Source organism: Mirounga leonina, unplaced genomic scaffold (assembly GCF_011800145.1).
Source record: "Mirounga leonina isolate KUSES-001 unplaced genomic scaffold, KU_Mleo_1.0 Mir_176, whole genome shotgun sequence".
Taxonomy (NCBI): Eukaryota; Metazoa; Chordata; class Mammalia; order Carnivora; family Phocidae; genus Mirounga; species Mirounga leonina.
Window position 1 is genome coordinate 54,335,912 of NW_023270454.1, and position 20,062 is coordinate 54,355,973.

The 20,062-nt window shown below is 38.2% G+C and overlaps 1 protein-coding gene across 1 annotated transcript; it reads left to right on the forward strand.

The window, feature by feature from the left end:
• Positions 1-948: 948 nt before the first annotated feature.
• Positions 949-20,052, forward strand: PGRMC2 (progesterone receptor membrane component 2). Its single transcript, XM_035023103.1, has 3 exons — positions 949-1,391; positions 16,599-16,754; positions 17,888-20,052. The coding sequence occupies exons 1-3, from the start codon at positions 974-976 to the stop codon at positions 17,983-17,985; spliced, it is 672 nt and encodes a 223-aa protein (XP_034878994.1). The 5' UTR covers positions 949-973; the 3' UTR covers positions 17,986-20,052.
• The last annotated feature ends 10 nt before the right edge of the window (positions 20,053-20,062 follow it).

Sequence of the window (20,062 nt, forward strand, 5' to 3'; positions counted from 1 at the left end):
ATCAAAAGAAGCTGTAAATAAAGCTGAATGAGAGAACAGAAGGACCACCTTATTCTATCAACTTCCCTATCGGAATAACACCTTTAGTCTAAAACCTGAAAGAAAACTCTGCAAGAGCAGCCGTGACCAAAACCGCCCGGGAAGCGGCTGCTCGGTGCCACCGAAGACAGCAAGTAGATTCCGGATGCCAAACAGCCCCGGCGAGGGCTCCGTGCACTCATTCTGCGCCAGGAAGACTCCAGCCAGTCGCCAAAACTTTTGGGTGGTAGCTTTGTCCGCGCGCCCACGCTCCAGGCTTCCGGACAGGCGCGACGGCGCCCGGGTGAAAAAGAGACGCCGCTCAGTAGTTGGCTCCAACAATTAAAACTGTGTCGTGGCTTCCCACAAGCCACCAACCTGCGCCCTCGAAAAGGCGACCCAACCAGACCCCGCCTCCGAGGCGGCCTCGGCGCACGTGAAGTCCCCGTGCGGAGTGACAGCGAGGTGACGGGAGTTCGCGGACGCGAACCCCGGCCTGGGAAGGGCAGCGATTCCGGGGCGCACGCGCATAGCGAGGGACGGGGCGGAGCCAGCCTCCCAGAAGGGGTGCAAAGGAAAGGAGAGCGCGTGGCGCTCCGGAACCCGCGCACGCGCTGTAGTCTCACCCGGCCTTTGCGCGCGCGCGGCCGGCGCTGCATCTTTCCTTCAGGCCCGCCCCCCTCTTCTACTTCAGCAAGCGGAGGCGAGGAGCGAAAGCAGGGAAGTGTGGGGCGAGGTGGGCGGGGCGTCGCACGCGAGCGCGGCCTGCTAAAGAAGGGAGGAGGAGGGAGAGATCCAAGACATCGTTACCGCGTCAACACCCAATGGAGAGCAGGCTTGACCCCGCCCCCTCGCCTCATGTTATTGGCTGGGAGGCCCCCAGATGGGCGGGGCTGGCCGTGGGGTTGGGGAGGGCAGGGGGCGGAGAGGAGGAGGAAGGCGCTGGCGGGCAGTGATGGCGGCGGGTGATGGGGACGTGAAGCTAGGCACCCTGGGGAGTGGCAGTGAGAGCAGCAGCGACGGCAGCAGCGAGAGCCCCAGCGGCGCGGGAGCGGCAACAGAAGGGGGCGGCTGGGCGGCAGCAGTGTTGGCGCTTCTGACGGGGGGCGGGGAAATGCTGCTGAACGTGGCGCTGGTGGCGCTGGTGCTGCTGGGGGCCTACCGGCTGTGGGTGCGCTGGGGGCGGCGGGGTCTGGGCGCCGGGGCCGGAGCGGGCGAGGAGAGTCCCGCTGCCTCTCTGCCTCGCATGAAGAAGCGGGACTTCAGCTTGGAGCAGCTGCGCCAGTACGACGGGTCCCGCACCCCGCGCATCCTGCTCGCGGTCAATGGGAAAGTCTTCGACGTGACCAAAGGCAGCAAGTTCTACGGCCCGGGTGAGGAGGAGTTGGAACGGGAGGGGGAGGACCTCCTGCAGCTCAGGGGCGACCCCCTTCTGATGGGGAGGCCCCTGGGCACTGGGTTAGTTTCCGAGCCTTCTCGACGTCTGGACCCCTGCGCCTTGGCTGCTGCACCTGGGACGGCCCGCCCCACACACACCCCCAGCCGCGGGCACCTCCAGCTTTCCCCCCCCGAAGTCCGGGTTTCAGTGTCGCCCCAGGAACCAGCTCTCAGCTTTCATCTGTCTACCATCCCGTCCCTCCACGAAGCTTTTTCTTGTGCAGAATTTTTCAAAATCCTTTCAGTTGTCGCCCGTGCTGGCCCACAACCAACCTTCCCTGAGCTTTCTGATTCCTGGGATGGGTGGGGGCAGGAGGGACGGGAGATATCTAAAGTAGGGACCCAAAGTTGTGGGCCAGGTAATTCGCAGCTTTCCCTTCTTTACTCTATTTTGCCACTGATCTCCCTTTTCTCTACTATTCCCCATAAGGCCACGTTTAGGTACACGTCGTTCCAAGTCCCCAGCGTTTAGCTTGTGAAGTCTGGGCATATAAGCAACACCTCAGACTCTTTTTTTAAACCAGTTTTAGGATGGAGATGCTTTCTAAGATTAACAATGTATGTAGGATGAGGACAGACCAGAATGTAGATCTTAATAAAGACTGGCAAGGATAGTCTCCCTGAGTTTTGGGGGTGGAGCTCAACTACCCAGCAGGCGGGCCTGTCTGGTTTCTTTCTTTTCCTTTTTTTTGATAGTAGGAAGGCAAGTATTCAAATACACGTCGATAATGACTTACTGTGTTTTCACTGAGCAGAAAAAACTTAGAAGAGCTATAAATCCACACCCCAGTGCACCACTTCTGCAAGTTGAAGAATTTTAGAACTTTGCTTTCAGAGAACCGTGTGTGTAGGGTAGTTGGGTTAGAAACCCTTCCTTTACAATGTAGTTATAGCATACATTCCAGATTATGCCAATAAACTTCAGTCCAAACTCATGGAACCTGCTGGTATACAGTAAAATTGAGTAACGTTGTACATCTTGATTATGTAGTAAATAATTTCTAAGCTTTAAAAAAGTGACTACAATAAAAAATAATAAAATTAGGGACCTAGAGTGACCTGGTGTTCGAAAGAGTACATCCAAGCCTTAAAGTCAAGGGGGTTGGCAAGTCTAGAAAAATTGGTTTTCTTCTTGATTTAATCTGTTGGTACATGAGATTTATTGGCACTTGCAAATATGTACCTCTGATTTCAGTGCTTGGTGGTTGGAATATATTTTAGAAGTGCTTTGGTTTGCTGTTAAGTGGAATAGAGATAAGTAATTGGAGATTTTATGTGTTGAACTATTTCTTAGTTGCTTGTATTTTTGTGTGTAGAACTATATTCAGTTTAAGCAAGTCTGAGATAGTGCTTCTGGTTGTATAAATATGAAAAGCAGATGTCTACCTACTTAACTCTACTGAAACGGTTAATACTTTTTTTTGTTTAAAGTATATGGGACAAGAGAATAGGGAATAGGGCCAAAGTACAGTAATTAAATGGACAGACCAAATTAAATAGTTAATTATTTTTAAATCAAGGATTTACACAGTATTTTGTACCTGAAGTTTTTTCCTCATTGATATTAAAATGTATGTGCAGGAATTAAAAATTGTGTACAGGCTTAGATTTTTAATATAGCACCTCCCCAACTAAAAGATCTGCTTTTGTAGCCCCTATCTAAACTGATGATGAAACAAACAAAAGTATTAGTGCAAAGAAGCATATTAGTCCTCACACATTATGCTTTGCCACTATCTGGGAATAGCTAGGAAAGGCTGTTTTAGACACAGTTTAGCAGCCTCCAGTGGCAAATGTTCTGCAACAGAAATTAAAAATTAAGATGAGAGTCATAGATGTGATGTAGATAGCCTTCATGTGGCTTGGGCATTGAGGGGGCTCCTCAGATAACAAGGGAGAAGTCAGTTTTATTTATTTTTCTTTTTGGGGGGAGAAGTCAGTTTTAGGTTGGCTTCCACCAATTCCCAGGTCCTGATGAACAGCCTAGGGGTAATTAGTTATTTTCTAAGTATTTATTGATCAACCTAGTACAGACGTTTGGAATGTTATATTATGGAAAGGAACTTGAAAGTAGCCAGATCATCTATGGGCTTGGAATATGTTGATATTTCACATTAATAGGAGATGTAACACTTTTTCCAAAAGTCTTAAAAGCCAAATTTCTGACTATGAAACAGATATAAGTTCAGTTTGGGTTTTAATTTTTATTTTCATCCTCAAGTCAGTTGAGCACTTTGTAACAGAATAATTCAGAAGCAATGATTTTAGCCTGACAATCTTAGTAGCTTGAAAGAATGAGGTAAGAAGCCAGAAAACCTCGTTTCTATGCCTAGCCAATATCTACTCCCATTTCACAGTATTGGTCTTGGAGTTAAAAGTTTTTTTGTGAGGTTTTTTTCCTATGTCGAAGATGCTGTTTTCTTAGTCATTTTTAAAGTTCAAGTTCTTAAAAAATTAAATATTGACAATTTAGTGGAGTAAACACATGTTGGCAAACAGTTGGCATTAACTACATTTGCCATCATTAAATTTAGTAACACTTCAGGCACTTGGCCAGCATGTGAGGAAAGTGGTCATATAAGAAACAATGAATATGGGAGGAGAAAGGGAATAAGATTTGTTAAGCACCTACTACATCAGATCCATTAATTTGTCATCTCCACAATGCCTCAGTGAGGTTAGTAAGTATTTCTGTCCTCCGATGGGAAGTCTGAGGTGTAGGTATTTGGGGTAAATTGGCTTGGGTCATACAGACATGGCGTTCAAATCCAGATATATTTAACCACAAAGCCTATCTGTACTTCAGGTAAACTGCGTTCTGGGATAAACTTCTGGAGAATCTTACTGTTGTTTTTATATCCTCTTCTGGTTCCCATAAGGATTTAAAGCCTCAGATACGCTTTCATGGCCGTATGTTGTGCTGTCCAGTATGGTAGCCATAAACCGTATGGGGCTTTTTAATTTTAAGTTAATTAAAATTAAATATAGTTAAAATTGAGTCCCTCCATCACACTAGCCACATTTCCACTACTCAGTAGCTACATGGCTACCATGTTAGTGCACTTTATAGAGTAGTTCCATCTTCCCAAAGAGTTCTATTCAACAGCGTTGATTCTATAGGTCAAGGGAGGAGGAGGAGGAAACTCCGTTTATTGAGCTTATTATCTCATTTCATTTTCAAACAGCCCTAGGAGGTAAGTAATGTTCCCATTTTACAAATGTGGAAACTGAACTCAGGGAGGTTTTGCTCAAAATCACATACTCAGTGGCAAAACTAGAAATCAAACACAGTCTAACTGGCTTTACAGGCCATCCCTTCCCATTGTAGCACTACAAAATATACTTTCATATGTTTCTAGCGTCATAACAGAGTAGGAAGACTGGAACAGATAGTATAATTTTAAGTAACTTGATTTAATATTACTACAATGAAATTCTACCAAAATAGTGTTTTTATTCTTTAGAATGGCAAGAAATTATACAGTTGACCTTTCTAATAGTTTATCCTGCATTTCTGAAATTTAAATCTGTTGCTTCCCCCTTATTCCATGTAGCATATTCTTTGACACAGACCGAAGCAGTATTTTCTCCAACTTACCTTTTGAATTCTACTGGAAAAGAAAAAGTCATATATAAAAGAGGTACCCCATGAGATGCCTAATATCTAGGAGAATGGGGAAAGGAGCACATGTAGCTTTCAAGTGTTTTTCCTCCTTTTTATAACTTTATCTTCGCGATGTTAACTTTTATTTATAGTTTGCAAAATTACAGTTGAAGCAAGAGTTGCAACATATAGACTAGGCCCAACCTGACCTCTTCCTTCATGGATATCCTATTGACACTACTCAGCTCACATCCCAGCTACTTGCTTCGAGGCCAACTGGGTCTGTTTGGGCTAATGGCCATACACACCCATTACCTTTCAGTAAAATAAAAGGATCAGCTGAGTTTTCTGATGAGTTTTGATACTCTGCTCAAATTTATACTAGTTATTTCTATAATACCTACTCTGAATTCAGCATCATTCCATTGTTTTTAATCTTTGAGGGAATTGTATTTGTGTTAAATGCTAATGCTAATTATTAAAGAATAGCTGAAAGCATATATGAAACCAGACTATGTTATTCATGCTGGAAGAAAATAGATTTAGTAACATCTGGAGTTAGCTATTCAAATTCTTTTAATAATTCTTTCAATAAGGGGCGCCTGGGTGGCTCATTTGGTTAAGCGACTGCCTTCGGCTCAGGTCATGATCCTGGAGTCCCAGGATCGAGTCCCGCATCAGGCTCCCTGCTCAGCAGGGAGTCTGCTTCTCCCTCTGACCCTCCCCCCTCTTGTGCTCTCTCTCTTTCATTCTCTCTCTCAAATAAATAAATAAAATCTTAAAAAATAATAATAATAATAATAATTCTTTCAATAATATATGACCAAGATCTCTCCTCCCCTCTGTACCCATGTTAGACGTGACTAAATAACTGCTGTGCCCTTAGAACCTGCATCCTGTCTCAAGATCACTAATATAGGACTTCATCTCCATTTTAAATACTGAGAAGGAGTTCTCTGGATTTCATTACACTGTTGCTTAAATAAGATGCTGTGAAAAATGAGTTAACTGAGTTTTCAAAACAGATAGGTTCCTACCTGTGTAGAGTTTATAGTATATTTGGGAAAACAGACAATAAATAAGCATTCAGCATATAATTATAATTTGTAATTAAATATTCAATGAAAGAAATAGGATATGTAATAGAGGGTAACAAAGGACTTTAGAATAGATGGTTAAGAAAGGTGCTTTATTTATATTAGTTTATCAGGAAAAGGGGGTTGATATTTAAGCAAAAACCTAAAGGAGTCAGCCTTACAAAGATTGGGTGTGAGAATGTTCTGATGCCATCTAGCACTAGATCTAGAACTGATCATATTGTGTTAATCATCAGAGAAAGAAACATCCTTAACCTTTACTGATTTTGAGATTTGACTTCAGCCTTTGTTTGGTTAGTATTACCTCAGTGATTCTTTTTCCACTGATCTGTGGTATGTTTTATTTTCCTTTTATAATATAGCTAGATTTTTTTTAATTGAATCTAGTATCAATACTTTTTTTTTTTTAAGATTTTATTTATTTGAGAGAGAGAATGAAGGGGAGGGGTGATGGGGCAGAGAGGGAGAAGCAGACTCCCCGCTGAGCAGGGAGCTGGACTCGGACTCGGGGCTCCATCCCAGGGCCCTGGGATCATGACCCAAACGGAAGGCAAAGGCAGGTGCTTAACTGACTGAGCCACCCAGGTGCCCCTCAACACTGTCTTTTAACAGCTTAATCAGTTTATATGTTTTCACGTTACTAATATATTTAGATATATTTCTACCTTCTTATTTAGTAATTTATCTTTGTCATACTTTGCTTCTTTTTTCTACCTTTTTTCCTTCTCAGATTAATTTTTTTTTTAATTCTTCCACTTTTTCTCCCTACTTATTTGGATATATTCTATTAACATTCTTTTAGTGATATCCTTAAAGTTTTTGCTGTAGAAGACACTATTCTTCTGAAGAATATAGGAATGTTAGCCACCCTATCTGTGTGAATTAGAAAAACTCTCTTTAAGACACTTTACTGTCATTTGAGAGAATATTTCTTAATAAATATACAAAACTACCATGTACACAAATGTGGATGGTGTCCCTTGGGTTGTGTAGTATACAGCCATAGGTTGTGGCCCTGCTTTAGGAAACCTTTAATCCTTCCTCCACCCTTATTTTCTATGGTATTACTATTAGACTTGTAGATCTACTGTATTTTTTCAAATTCCTCCCCCAAATTGATTAAAGTATTACCTTTTTTTATTGTCACCCTCATTTAAATTTACCAACATAGTTACCATTGTCTTTATTCACTGTCATTTCTTGCATCTCATTCCTTTGCTCAGGGTTCAGCTCTTATTTTAGTAAGGTATGTCCTGTAGTTTTTTCACTGACACAAAAAAAATTCTGTATATGCCCTTATGCAGGAATAATAGTATAGGTTTTGGATATAAAATTGTAGGCTGATTGTTTTACCTTTAGATCTTCAGTAGTAGTATGCCACTGTCTTCTACTTCTCTTCAAGTCTGCTTTTGGTTTATTTTCATTCCTTTGATTAATCTGTTTTTCCCTTTGTCTAGAGTTTTGCTCTTTTACTAGGATTTGCCGAGGTGGGGATTTGATTTTTTTTAACATGTGCCAGACTCTACTAAAATTTGAGGATGTGTGTCATCCATTTATTTTAGAAAATTTGAACCCATTACCTCTTCAATTATTGCCTCCCCCATTGTCTTCTAATAGATACACATTAGCTTTTCATTCTATCCTTCATGTCTCTTAATCTTTCCTTAATGTTCCATCTCTTAATTACTTAAAAATTTTAAGCAAACATACTATAGTTCTTTAATCTGCTTGTATTATTCTGGGGATGCCAGTTCTCATCTGTTATATATGCTCACTTCATGGTGGTTTGTTTCTTCATGTAGTTTATAATTTTTACTACAAAAACACATCTTCAGCAATTACAGTCTTTTTGTTTCTGGGGGATTTTTTTTCTATGCTGTTCCTTAAGCCCTGGGTTTTAGAAGTCTTCCTGTAGAGTAGCTTAGATTTATTTCTAAATAGGGCCTCATGGAAGTTTTTTTAAAAAAACTATATTTTTATTAGATAATACATATTCAGAATAGAATATTTTAAAGCATATATTGTGAAAAGTAACCCAGTGACGATGTTCCCCTTCCTAGAAGTGAGGAACCAATCTGAGTATTGTTCCAGAGCTATTATCTGTAAGTATGACCATGTGGATATGTACTCCCTGTGTACTCCCTCCACAGACACACACATACACACACACACACACATATATTGTTGCATATTATACAGCCTTTACTATCTGGAGAGCCTTTCATCTCAGCATAAAAAGAGTCATCTTATTCTTTTGAATATATGTATATTCTGTTACATGAATGTATCATAATTTAACAGTCCACTATTAAGAAACATTTGTTTCCAATCTCTTATTAATACTTAGTGCTGCTGTAAATATTCATGTACATGTCCTTTTACACATGTGAGTAAACTTATAAATTCCCAGAAGTAAAATCACGGATTCTTAGGGTATGGGACATTTTTTAATTTGGGTACTTATTTTTGAATTGCCCTCCAGAGAAATTGGAGCAATTTACACTTCATGAAAATGCCTATTTCTCACCCCTTTGCCAAAAATGTGATATTAAACTTCTTGGTCTTTGTCAGTCTGAGAATTTAAAATGGTATCTCAGTATTGTTTTAATTTAACAATATTTCTCTTTTTTAGTGAGGTTGGACACCTTCTGAATTTTGAGCCATTTATGTTTCCTTTCCTACAAATTATCTGTTCATATATATATATATATATTTTTTTTTTTTTTTAAGATTTTATTTATTTATTTGACAGAAAGATAGTGAGAACAGGAACAGAAGCAGGGAGGATGGGGGAGGGAGAAGCAGGCTTCCTGCCAAGCAGGGAGCCCGATGCGGGGCTCCATCCCAGGACCCCAGGATCATGACCTGAGCTGAAGGCAGACACTTAACGATTGAGCCACCCAGGCGCCCCTGTTCATACATTCATTGCCACAGTTTTTCAATCATGGTATTGGTCTTAGAGATTTTAGGTGTTCTTCAAAAAGTGAATCAACCTTAGCTTCAAACATTTTTCCTAGTTTGTCTTTTTACTTTATTTATGGTGTTTTTGTAAACCACACAGAAATTTTTGGTTTTATGTATTCAAATTTATCTTCTTTTTATGGCTGCTGAGTTTTCTATCATAAGTTACTTAAAGGTTTTTTGCACTAAAAAGATTATTTTTTTTAAATACATAGTTTTTGGAGCACCTGGGTGGCTCAGTCATTAAGCGTCTGCCTTCAGCTCAGGTCATGATCCCAGGGTCCTGGGATCGAGCCCCACATCAGGCTCCCTGCTCCACAGGAAGCCTGCTTCTCTCTCTCCCGCTCCCCCTGCTTGTGTTCCCTCTCTCGCTGTGTCTCTCTCTGTTAAATAAATAAATAAAATCTTTTAAAAAAATATGTAGTTTTTTTTAAATACTTTTATGGTTTGGGTTTTTTAGTTCCATTTGGAATTTATTTTAAGATGTGAAATAAGGATTTTTACAGAAAATTATTTAATTACCCCAACTATTTATAGAATAATTTTTCCCCCAACACTTGCAGTATTACTTTTATTGTTCTCTAAATTCCAATAGATATTTAAGTCCGTGCTATTTCTTTTTTTTTATCACATTAACATTCATGGTTTATTAATCCTCTCATGTAAAATCTGCACAACCACCACAGATAAAGCCACTGCTGCATCTTTACTCCTTCTCTTGTCCAATCTCCAGCTCACATTTTGCCAGCACCAACATTGGCTTTTGCAGTCCCCCTGACTTCATTCTGTTCTTGCCTTCCTTTCGCTGTTTTCTTTTTCTTCTCATATCAGCCATGTCTTGCCAGTCTGTGTTTGGGTTCATTTTGTTGTTGTTGTTGCATAATCCAAGGAATCATAAATCATGCCAAAGTCAGTTGTCTTGCCACCACCAAGATGGGTTCCGAACCCAAATACAAATATGACCTCTGATGTGGTCTTGTACATTTTGGCTATTTTTTCCCAAATACTGTTGCCTTTCTGGGGTGAAGGACATCAATGACCATCTGTTTCCACCGAAGTAGTCGGTTGGTCATGAACTTCCTGGTCTAGATAGTTACTGTGTTGTTCATGATGGTGGCCAAGCTTCAAGCAGCTGGGGAGGAAAAGAGCAAGTCCATGCTATTTCTTCACCTTAGAATTCTCATTCTCTGGTGGCTGTGTAAACTCAATCCCCACTCCCACATCTGGCACAGGCCTGGGATTTTAATTTTTCAGTCTTCCTGGTCCCCACTCTAGCCATAAGCCTTGGGGCCAAGGCCACTGAGCTGAACCCACAGTATTGCTGACAGCTTTCTAGTTTGAATTTCAGAAACAAGATTGAGCTGGGGAAAGTATTTTACCTGCCTAAAGTTAGGGCCAAACTAGATAGATACTTGACCCATTTTATACCAATGCCTCTAAGATTTGCCCATTGTTAAATGTTGGTTGAAGCCTCTAGAACCCAGGTATCTTGGCTTCTTGAGGAGTATTCTTTCATTTTGACCACACTACCTTCTCTCTAAAAGTCTTGGGACTTCCTAAATCTAAATATAAAAAAAATAATATTTATTACTTGGATTTCTTTTAATCACTTTTACATTATTGCTTCATTTATTCCAAGGCCCATTGTGATCTTATTTGGAATAAATTACTCAAATACCAAGTATAATTAGGTTTTTTTTTAAGTTGTTTTAATAATCACAAAAGACTATTATCAAAACAGGCCAGAAAACTAGGCTGTTTATGAACTTTAATGGATTATAGTTTGTCCCTGAGAACTATGGTTTTTATACCATGGAAATAACTGAACTATTCATTCTGGAATTTTCTCCTCTTCATAAATACTAATGTAGCTACACAGTCATCCTAATAATCACAGAATTATCTGTGAACATATTTTAGATATTTTATTTCCTCCTGGAATTTTCTGTTCATTAAATTACTCTTTAAAACATTTTCTTACAGTGACCATATGTTTTTGCCTTTTCAAAAATATGTTACCCCAGGAGCGCCTGAGTGGCTCAGTCGTTAAGTGTCTTCAGCTCAGGTCATGATCCCAGGGTCCTGGGATGGAGCCCCGCATCGGGCTCCCTGCTCTGTGCGAGGCCTGCCTCTCCCTCTCCCACTCTCCTTGCTTGTGTTCCCTCTCTCGCTATCTCTCTCTGTCAAATAAATAAAATCTTAAAAAAAAAATGTTACCCCATTCTACCTGATTTTATTAAAGTAAGCAGTTTCAGGATACACTAACTAGGAGATTTATTGAATTTTGAATTTTAAAAATCTGTGCCACAGGTTGTGTTTAACTCTCAGAGTATTAATGAAATCTGAATTCTAGTATAATGTCATTTTGATATATTTAATATTTTTGAAAGATTTACTTTGGGGTGCCTTGGTGGCTCAGTCGGTTAAGCATCTGCCTTCCGCCTAGGTCATGATCCCAGGGACCTGGGATTAAGCCTGCATTGGGCTCTCTGCTCAGCAGGGAGTCTGCCTCTCCTTGTCCCTCTGCCCTCCTTCCCACCACCCCCACTCATGCGCTCCCTCAAATAAATAAATAAAATCTTTTAAAAAAAGATTTGTTAAAATGATGTCTTAGAACATTTGTTATATAAGTATATTTAAGAGAAACTGCTTTGGTTGAATAATTGCTGTTCATTTTTGTAGCAAGAATTTTATTGAAGTTGTAAATCCACTTTTATATCAGCATTATATTATAGTCTTTGATAAAGCAACAGAATATAATTCCCTTAGCTATTACTGAAATGTTAATGTCTAAATGAGCCTTAATAGTCAAAATAACAGTTTATATAAGCTGGCCTTACCAAAAGACTTAGTACCATTTAAAATTTGCTTTCCTTGGGTAGTTCTGTTATTTTAGTATTATGGATAGGCAAGTACGGTTATCAAAATACTGGAATCCGTAACATTTATGTTTGTTGTATAAGGGGGTAGTAGAATGGGGAGGTATTACTGGCTTCTCAGATAACGCTTCTGGTTGAATTATGAATGCAGAAATATGTACTTTATGTAGACCTCAGATCCTCCTTTCTCTGAGCACATCTGTCCAGTTCCAATTCTAGTTGTTAATGTTCTTTATGGTCTTACGGGAAAAAGTAAAGAAAACTGTTCCAAAAAGACCTTTTCAGAAGTTAAATGCTTCCTGAGGGAAATCCTAAAATGTGGAGAAGACAGCTTAATATAGTTTAGAGGGTGGGGCAGTACATTAATCACTGAATCATTATTTTCTATTCAAGAGTTAATAAAACATCATTTTGCCTAGAATGGGGATGGTTGTTGACTCTAGTTCACTCTGAGTAAATCGGCCATCTAAAACCAAAAAAAGAACGTGTTCTATGAAGTTTCGTTTTTACATTTATTCAGTGTTGAGGTCTCCTTAGAGAAATTGGCAGAGAATTTTATTAGAGAATGCATTGGTACATAATTAATATACTCAAAGATGGAGGATTTTCTGGTTGCTGTTTTTTATAATGATCATCTTTTCTTCTCTCCTTTTTACCATTGAGATGTGTTTAATGATTTACACTCTGAAGTACACTGAAGTAGATTGACTTTTGCAGGCCAGGGAGGTAAATACTATAACAAAATGATAAGAAAAGCTGTCGGTGTATACAGCTTTTTTGTTAATTCTCCTTCATTTTGATTTAACCAGGTATTCCAAAGTGTCTATTCCCCTGAAATTTTGTAATTAATGAAATGCTCCAATTTTCAGGGTTGTCATTCCATCTTTGGGTTTGTGGATCGGATCGTCTGTTTTCTCAAGTGTATTGTGTTTGGGGTAGAAAAGTAGAGATAGTACTTCCCAAGTCTGGTGGTCATTTTAGGCAAGTTACTGAATGTCTCTGCTCCTTTTCACCTGCCCGGTGGACAAAAATTGTTCCTTCCCCTTTGCAAGACTGTGAGAAACGAAAGTCACATGCTAGAAAGTTCTTTAAAAGGTTGAAAACTATCGTTTTACACTGGTAGGTTTTTATAGCCCTGATCAATTTTATTTTTTCTTTTGTGTGTATGACTCATCGCTGTTTTAAGTTTGTCAGCATTGCTTTGTTTTGAGGGGAAAAAAAAGTCATAGTAGTTCTGTTTATCTAATTTATCTATCTGTTTATCTATCTATTTATGGCCTCCATCTGGGGAAAAACAGCTATTGGCACAAAGCATGTGGAGTTATGCAAAAGAAAAAAAAAAACACAACTACTTTTCTTTTCCCTAGAGACTGTTCTTGCTTAATTTTCAAAGTTAATATTTCTCTAAAATAATTCCAATTTAAGGAACAATATTGAATTTTTTTCTTAAATGCTTAATACCCTTTGCAAGGTGAATTGATATAATGGGCAATAGTTTGAAGGTTATAAATGTTGGCCAATTGTAAATAGTGTCCCAGTTTCTTATATAGAAGACAAATTTATTTATTTTTTATTTTTTTGAAGATTTTATTTATTTATTTGACAGAGAGAGACACAGTGAGAGCAGGATCACAAGCAGGGGGAGAGGGAGAGGGAGAAACAGGCTTCCCGTGGAGCAGGGAGCCCGATGCGGGGCTCGATCCCAGGACCCTGGGATCATGACCTGAGCCGAAGGCAGACGCTTAACGACTGAGCCACCCAGGCGCCCCTATAGAAGACAAATTTAAAAGTTTAAAATGGTAGCCTAAGTGTATACTAATAGGAAAATGATTAAATTTTAGGTATATTCATTCAGTAAGAAAATATATAACCATTAAATGGTAATTGTGAATGTCACCTAATATTAAGGAGCAATATGGAAAATACTTGGGATAAAAAAGTACTTTACTGGGAAGAATTACCTTTATTTTCATGTTAATGTAAGTTGTACCTAGTAATACCTAGTAATGCTACTTTTTAAATTTATCGCAAATGCCGCTTCTGGTTCCATGCCTTAAACTTTGCAGACAATGGCTTTCTTAGACCTGATGAACTTTATGGTGCACTGCTTTCTGTAACTCAAATTAATGTTCATAAATGTTTAGATTATTGCCCATTTAAGTAGATTTTGAAGTTTCCTAAATGTTTTCAAATATGAATATGGGTATAATCATTACTCATTTAAAAATTAACAAATTTCTAGGTTTTTTTCTTGTTTACTTCTCCTTAGAAAGTATTTTATTTTGTTAACTGGACAATAAGCTCTCTTACCACTCCGTTGCTCATAATAGTAATTCTGGTTTTAAAATTATTTTCTCTAAATTACCTTGGTCATATACAGAAAACTGTAGCCTCAGGAAAAAAATGTTTTTATTTTGTAAAATTAGGTATTTTGGCAATCTTTTTTTAAGTAATCTCTACACCCAATGTGGGGCTCGAACTCATGACCCTGAGATCAAGAGTCGCATGCTCTTCTGACTGAGCCAGCCAGACACCACTTAATTTTTAAACCAACATTTTAAACAGAAAAACTTTATGATCTCTGCGGCCTAACGTGAAGACAGAAGTAACTCTCAAAAGATTTTTATTATAAAAATAATTTTTTAACAAATATACAACCAAAATCAGAAACAGACCCATAAATACAGAGAACAAACTGATGGTTGCCAGAGGGGAGACGGTTGAGGGGATTGCCAAAATCTGTGAAGGGCAGTGGGAGATACAGGCTTCCAGTCATGGAATGAATTAATCGTAGGGGTGAAAGGTACAGCATAGGGAATATAGTCAGTGGTATTGTAACAGTGCTGTATGGTAACATATGGTAGCTACACTTGGCGGTGAGCATAGCATAATGTATAGAGTTGTCAAATCACTATGTTGTACACCTGAAACTAATATATAACATTATGTGTCAACTCTACTTCAATTAATAATAATAAAGGAAAGTAGTAGTAGTAATAACAATAATAATTTTCTAAATAGCCAGACTTTACCAGTTATATGAGGTAAAATTTTTTCTTCCATTCCCCAGAAAAGATTGCCACTGTTCAGTGTGTGGTCTGTATTCTTTCTGGTGTTTTTCACAGATACACAAACACATGTATGTGTATTTTCTTAATTCAAAGCAAATCATACGCTATATATACATACTCTTCTGAATTGCTCTTTTCAGTTACTCTATTATGAACTTCTGTCTGTGTATACATATGGAGATACTTCATTCTTGTTGATAGTTATGTACTATTATTACATTAAATTAATGTACTGTAATTTAACCAGTTTCTTGATAGGGAAAATTAGGTTGTTTCAGTTTTGTTTATTATATGTTTTAAAGAACTGAAGTGTCTTTTTTATCATGTATTTGGGTGGAGATTTTGCTCACCATCGTGAATCTGTTTAAAGGATCAAAATCGAGAGTTACTCCTTATTTGAAATTGCAGCTAATATTTTGGAAGAAGTTTCCTATGTTTCTGCTTTATGCCAGGCCCGTGCTAGGCATTGAGTACTGACCTGAGCATGACAACTGCTGCTCTCAAGCACAGACTTTGGGAATGGCTCATTTCTGTCAGCATAAAAATCATGCCATTCCTCCCTAGGGAGGGTGGTTCCTAATTCCTTGGACAAAAAGTTAATCATTTTGTGTCACTCAGAACGGTTGGGGCGCCTGGGTGGCTCAGTTGGCTAAGCGTCCAACTCTTGATTTCGGCTCAGGTCGTGATCTCAGGGTCGTGAGATCAAGCCCTGCATCGGGCTCAGCACTGAGTTTAGAACCTGCTTAGGATTCCCTGCCCCCTCCCCCACCACTCCTCACACTCTACTCTCCCCAAAAATAAAAATAATAAAAACTTAAAAAATAAAAACTGTTCCTTGTAGCCACATCTCCTGTTTCGCAAGAGCTGTGACAAATGAAAACCATTTTTTAATGACTTTTCATAGTTTATATAGGTAATTGTGAGTATATTCTGGTAGTCAGGTGATACTTATTTTGAAAATTGGTCATATTTCTGATAAAACCAATCATTCAGCAAAGACCTGTTGAGGATGTGCATGTGCTATGCGTTGAACTAGTCACTGGGGGTACAAAGATGATACAGTCTCTGCTTTCATACGACCTACTTTGAAAAAGAGAAAGAAAAATATTTTAGATCCACAGTTGACTTGAGTCTTTAACAAATGCTTATCTAGTGGATGTTCTGTTGATTATTTTTAGATGCCACAATTAATTAACAGTAATCAGTGAAGCATTATCTCCCCTCAAACAAACCAGCTTCCAAACCTAACTAACTGCTTAAGTTTCCTCTTCTCCCTAATATGTTATAGTCTTCAACTTTGAATACAAGTTTTGAGGTATTTAAATTTCAGAGAAAAACTTTATTTTGTTCTACAGGCAGATTTCCAAGAAGTTTCTTCTCATTTTCCCATTTAGTATCTGTCATGTTTTAAAAATTAAGGCTGTGTACCAAATATGAGTCATTATGAGGTTTCTTTTATTTCACTTTTTCCTTTGAGGCATTCTAAAATAATGTTAAGGTAATGTCAATAATTTCTTCTTTTCCCCCCCAGCTGGTCCATATGGAATATTTGCTGGTAGGGATGCCTCCAGAGGACTGGCGACATTTTGCCTAGATAAAGATGCACTTAAAGATGAATATGATGATCTCTCAGACTTGAATGCTGTACAAATGGAGAGTGTTCGAGAATGGGAAATGCAGTTTAAAGGTACCTTCATTTTGTCGGGTTCTTCGGAAATATTAAATTTATGGCCAAAGAAAGTGTATACTATGTCACATTCCTTAAGAGCCTGAGGATATCTCTTTTCATCACCATCATTATTTGATGATAAAAAAGCTAAGTATGAAAATGATTGCATATTATTATTATTTAAAAATTCATATTTAAAATTTGACTTGTTACAACCTATAAGTCTAACAAAAACTGTGGCACCTTTAGTCTTATAAGGCTTTTTAATTAAGATAGAGTATTTTTAAATATAGGCTTCTATTTAAAACTGAATTTATTTTGATATTGATACTATAATTTATTCCAAAATGATTTTATTGATCTTACTCTCAAACCATAAAGAAAAAATATCTTTCCCCTTTATTATACCCTCGTGGCATCCGTTATTACCTCCTATGTGACAATCCAGATAGCTATTTATGTGACCTCTGCATCCCTTGGCAACACTTCTGGTTCTTCTGGCTTCTTGGCACTTGAACCGGTTCTACTGTAGGAAGCAGTCCTCCTATCTTATCCTCCTGGTTTGTCAGTTAATTCACTTAACCTAGGTTCAGATTCCTGACCAAGAAATAACTAAATATGGATCACCTTGGACACCACAATGTTCTAAATTAATACCTGGTAACATGAAACAAACAATATTAACAGAGATGTAAGAAGAGAGTTTGATAGGAGAAAGAATAATGGTATGACTGGAGCCACACACTGAGATCTCAAAGAACACAGGATAATAAGTAACAAATGACTTTGCTTTTCATTTGGTTTATTTTCCTGGAGAGTAGTACCCTATGTCACATTTTCTTCCCAAGAATATTTTCTGGTTGGATCTCCTTATCATGAGCTCTAAGTGATTCTGATGAAATGTCCTTGGTTAAGAGCTGGTATATATGGAACACTCTCCTGCAAAGACAGTCCCCAAGCTTTGTAAATTCCTTAATCCCATTTTCTTTTGTTCAAGCCTTACATGAGTACAAAGACCAGCCACAGTGAACAATAGGAACAACTTAGCCTATTCTATATAATTTTAAAAGAGGCAAACACCTTCCTCACTGTATAATGGAATAGCGAAACGAATTTGATCACTACTGATTTTCTTTTGATGTATTTTTCAGAAAAATATGATTATGTAGGCAGACTCCTAAAACCAGGGGAAGAACCATCAGAATATACAGATGAAGAAGATACCAAGGATCACAATAAACAGGATTGAACTTTGTAAACAACCAAAGTCAGGGGCCTTCAGAACTGCAATTCTTATTACTCCCTTTCACAGAATGTCCAGCATCTTTGGGTTTGGTTCACCTGCTGCAAAAAACATTCAACAGATTGTATACAAGCTAAATGAGTCTCACTACGAAGATTTGAATACTAGACATTATTTATGCTGCCAAACTCATTTATTGCAGTTGTTTGTAATGTCTGGTGGGGCTTCATCATCCTGAAAAGGAGGAAACAGGGACTTTTTTAAAGAGCAAGAAAGTCACAAGGTTACTTTTTCCTTCCTTGCTTCCTCCCTCCCTCCTACCCTCCTTCCCTCCCTTCCTTCCTCTTTTTTTTTTTTAAATCAAAGACAACCAGATATGTATTTGCTACATAAGTGTACAAATCTCAAAAACAGCAAGGGATTCATGTGCTGTGTTCTTGTTTTAGCTTTGAGGGAAGAGACTTGGGCAGGAGAAGTTGGGGGTGCACATCAATTTGGGTAGTTTAGGTTACTGAAACATTAAAATGTGAATTCCCAAACTTTTCTTTTTGGGTTTTGTCAGGGAAAAGAAAAATACCTTTATTTCTAAGAAATTAAGAGAAGGGATTTCAAGTGGATCTAAGTCAAAGCTAATTCCCCAATAGTAAGATCATTTGAAACTAGTTTTTATCCCTTCCCTTCCCCTATTGATCAAATCAATATTAATTGTGCCTTATTTCACTTATATAGACTTGAATTATTTTAGGGAAAGCCCCTATGTGAATTCAGAAGTCACTACAAGCAGCATTGAGACTGAAGTTGGGATATTCTCTTGACCGCAAAACCTTGAAGTCATTCTGTGTATATAGAATGTAAAAGGAATATTCAGTGTTACTGCCACATATGTTAATATACACAATCTTAATTAGCATTGTAATGGCCAAATGCATTCCCTCATGCTTTTTCTCTTTTAAAAAAAATTGAAAAACAAATCAACTCTGTCCCCCAACAGCTGCCTAATTTTAGGAGTCTGACCCTCACATCTCATTGGTGTGGGTGCATGGGGCCGTAGTATGGATGTTGTATGGGTGTGTCTGAATGTGTGTGAGAGCGCCTTGGAAGGGACTCTGCAGATACTGTAAATACCAGTACCGTTTTAATAAAGCATGTACAATAAACCAAAATAAGCTTGAGTTGGACTTTATATACAAACTGTAAGCCAGTGCATTATGATATGGTAGTCAGGATTGTGCATTTGATTCAAGATAAGGAAAAATCTTGGAAATGAAAAGCAGGCACTGGTTAAACAAGTTGTACACATTGTACCACATTCACTGTAACTTTAGGAAGAAATTCCACTTTGTGGAACATTCTCAAGAGATCTGAGATTATTCAGGTAAGAATTGATATATAAAAATGTACATATTTTTACTTTATATTTTGATGCCAACTGATTATACTAGAAGTAATAGCACCAGATGGTAGTTACTGAACACAAAATAATAAAGGATATTCTACTGATAGGTACTGAATCCTTCTATTGTTCATTTGTAAAAGCCCTATATGTCGGTTACTTGATTTCATCACGACTACTTAGGTTCTTGGTTGGATACAAGTTACACCAAAAAAGATAATTTTATTAAACAAGTCACCAGTTAAAGAAAAGATTTATTCTGCTTTATGAGTATAATATATGCAGAAGCCATCAAAGAAAGGGGAAATGTAAACTGCAATAATAAGCTAAAGTATGTAAAATACTACATTCTATTATATTCGGTCTTGGAATGTTTTGTAGAAAATGATGAACATCAGCCAAATCTTTGCTGAAGACTGGTTGTAAAAACTGAGGAGTATTGGTAAATGCTTTGTGTGTTTTTATGTAAAATATTTTTTAAACAAATTTGTTAAAGTACATGTCCTCTGTAGTAAGCATATAAATATATATATATGAATCATTTGAGCCTAAAGTTCAGAAATAAATCTACACCTGTGAATAGAGAAACCCTAAATATCCATGCAGTAAAAATTATGCAGTCTGTTAAGAAAATTGAGTAATTTTGTGTTTTGGACTTGAAATAAACCGTGTTCTACAGACAATTCCTCA